The 3,484-nt window shown below is 32.1% G+C and overlaps 1 protein-coding gene across 1 annotated transcript; it reads right to left on the reverse strand.

Moving 5' to 3' along the window:
• Positions 1–1,334: 1,334 nt before the first annotated feature.
• LOC111889708 (expansin-like A1) lies at positions 1,335–3,454 on the reverse strand. The gene is made up of 5 exons (XM_023885850.3): positions 3,291–3,454; positions 2,830–2,939; positions 2,553–2,731; positions 1,860–1,992; positions 1,335–1,771 (listed from the first exon to the last, which is right to left on the reverse strand). Exons 1-5 carry the CDS (start codon positions 3,406–3,408, stop codon positions 1,526–1,528), a joined length of 786 nt encoding a protein of 261 aa, XP_023741618.1. The 5' UTR covers positions 3,409–3,454; the 3' UTR covers positions 1,335–1,525.
• Positions 3,455–3,484: the final 30 nt, after the last annotated feature.

Raw genomic sequence — 3,484 nt, forward strand, 5'->3', positions numbered from 1 at the left:
CTAATCAAATTACCAAATCAACTAGAATCCGATAAAAGTTTACCTTGTAAAAATTAAAATAGAATTCATAACAATGATGGGAAGAGACTTCAACATCGTCTTAGAATTAAATTCTAGATAGCAATACACTTCACCAAAAACAAAAGAAAGCATAAAAATGAAACTCCCATGCTTTAGTGTCATTCGATAGTTTTTTGATATCCACAGCCTGGTCCAATTTAGTGTTGGCCATCTACAAACAAGAGCCCATTCATTTTGAAGTCCACAAAACTCTTTAATATTTTAGTCCACAAAGTGCACCATTCGAGTTAAAAAATACTAAGAATTAAAAACAATTGACTCACACAATCGTCTTATAATATTTAACCATTTTCTCCTCAAAATTCTATAAAATTTTAAAATGATGGTAAAATAAGCATTTAAAAGTCATTTACTGATCGTAAAAATAAGCACTAGGCACTCGCGTATTCCACACACAATGCAAAACAAAGGATTACCAACATTTCAATAATTATGGAAAAATCTCAAAATATTTTACATTGCTACAAAATCATCAAATTCGATAAAGTTTGTTCCCATATTAACCAAAAACGCTTTACAAAACTCATGTTGTGACTTGTGAATGCACACAATATTATATATAGTATTTCACATATATATATATATATATATATATATATATATATATATATATATATATATATATATATATATATATATATATATAGGGGCGGAGCTTGAAGTTTCGATTAGGGGGGCCGAAAATAAAATATGTATAAAAATTGAAAAACAGGGGGGCCAAAGTAAAATTTTATAAATTTAGACATAATATGTAACTTTTTTAATAGGCTATATATATAAAAAAAATAGGGGGCCACAGCCCCTGGCCCTATATAACCTCCGCATATATATATATATATATATATATATATATATATATATATATATATATATATATATATATATATATATATATATATATATATATATATATATATATATATATATATATAAAGGGACATGTGTTCTTTGGTCGCTGTAACAGCATTAGCTCCTCTATTCCATCTCTATTGATAAGTAAAAGCTTATTTGTCACCAAAAAAACAAAGTTTATTAAGTAACTAATCATTAATTAACATCATAATGACCTAAATTTAGGGTACTAAAATCATACATGAATCCTAACACGTTTCTTTATATCTTTTAGCAAGTCTTTAGTTTTGCTAGCACAACTTATTTTGATGTTTCAGAATTCAGATGCATTGTTTATTACCATCTCTACGCAAATAAAATTGTCACTAACATTAAAAGTTGTACGCAAGTAACAAAAGTAGTAACTTTGTAAAATGATCTGTATATCATGTAATAATAAGTTCATACATTTGTTAACTCCAACTCGATCGGACCTAATATATCATCTACTCCACAAGATTTACTTACTCCATCTACAATATAATTTTATTTTACTGTGAATTCTATATCATTAACTTATAACCCAATTTAACATTTTGTGTAAAAAAAAAAGTTAATTCCATATTTGTTCATCACATTCACCACATCCTTCTTGAGCTACATCATCGATCTGTACGCCGGAGTCATAAACACCTCCGATCTTCCAGTCAGCCGGCAACACACTCTGGGCCCAAATCCACTTTCCGTCATAGCCGGAGGTCACCACCAGCCGGAGTTGCAGGGCACCCGCCGGAGCTCTACTGGTGTCCCAAACAGCCCCATGACTTCTGGTCAAATAAGTCCAGCTTGACGAACCAACCTACAGAAGAAAGTCAAACCATGAATTAGAGGAAAGTACAAGTGTATTGCATGATTGTACAACTTGTGATGCATGGCTTGTGACTAACCTGCGCAATGTCAGCGGCAACGATTTCAGTTTGACCACCTTGGTATAGGAATTTGAGTGCAAGATAATTAGGCTTTTGAGTCGATTCTTCAACTCTTACAGTGAAGTTCTTGCCTTTGAAATCACATGGTACTCTGTTTTAAGGGAGACGAAATCAGGTCAAAAAAACTTGAAGTAAAACAATTATGAACGTATTATTATGGAATAGAAATTGTTTTTTTTAAATACAATTTGAAAAGGTTACATTTAAGCAAGAGTGAACTTTAAATGGGATAATCAATGATAACTAAAATTAAAAGAAGTCACAATTTATACATGTTGTACCAATGTCAACTAAAACTAAAGGGGTGTTTGCTTTATGCATATAGGTATGATTGTCCAAATAGAACTAAAACTCAAAAGAGTTGTACTTTTATGGCAACTAAAACTAGAAAACGTTGTACTTTATAGTTATGCATCGTTAAAAGGGTTGTACTTTATGCAAGTATGATTATACCATGAGCCATATAGACTAAAAAAGAGATGTTCATTGTGCATGTATTTTAACTATGCATGATTCTACCAAACTATCAATGGCAACTAAACCTTAAAAAGGGTTGTACTTTATGTATTTATGATTGTACAAAGTGCAACCAAGACTCAAAAAGACTTGTACATTTTGCATATATTATTGTACCAATTGCTTCAAACTCACCTTCTATACTCCACGTTTGCAACGCCAACTTTCAACAAGTTTTTGCCCATGTTCTTATTAGCCATGGCCATGAAAGCTCTACCACTCAACACAAAATCTGTCTCATTGTTTTTATTCTCATCAGTTACTATCACTTGAGTTCCGGTTTTGCTACACAGCTTAGAATCCAGACATCTCACCTGCAAAATTACATCCATACCCCCAATTCAACATACAAATTCACACAAACAATATGCTAAACACCGAGGCTAAGAATGTAAATATAAGAATTCCGAACCTGGAAACAAGCACCACAACCCGACCCGGATTTGTAAAGGCTGGGAACAGCAGCAGCAAGGTGGCTACCATAGAAGCTAGCGGCAGAGGAACCATACCCACATGCTCCAGCTGCATTAATATCAGAAATTAATTAATACCCATTAAATTATGTCAAGAAATATTATCTGGGTCGATCTCAAAATTAATTTTTGCAATTAAAAAAGCAGTTGGGTCATAATCGATGATCATCAAGAAAGTGATTCACTCATTAATTAGAAAGAAAGAAAGAAAAAAGACTAATTTTTACAGCAAAATTTATTTAAAAAACGTCGGTTCTTGAACACCCACAAGTTTATTTCAAGAAATCTTTTCTGGGTCAATCTAATAATCGATTATATCAATTCGAAATCCATATGGGTCGTGATCAAATTGATCATCCATTACAAAGTAAAGAAGATGATATAATTAAAAGTTTCTTACAAGAAAGAGAAGAAGCTTTGGAGAAGAAGGCAGCTTTGCTTTGATGAAGGCATCGATCACAAGCATTTGTGGTGGAGGAAATGGAAATGAGAAGAAAGAAGAGGTAGAAGAATCCCATTTAGTTTAGTGTGTGTTTGGAAGAAGAAGAAGAATAAGAAGGTAAAGAAGAAATGGATTACAAGTGTATTTATAGT

Source organism: Lactuca sativa, chromosome 8, assembly GCF_002870075.4.
Source record: "Lactuca sativa cultivar Salinas chromosome 8, Lsat_Salinas_v11, whole genome shotgun sequence".
NCBI classification, from domain to species: domain Eukaryota; kingdom Viridiplantae; phylum Streptophyta; class Magnoliopsida; order Asterales; family Asteraceae; genus Lactuca; species Lactuca sativa.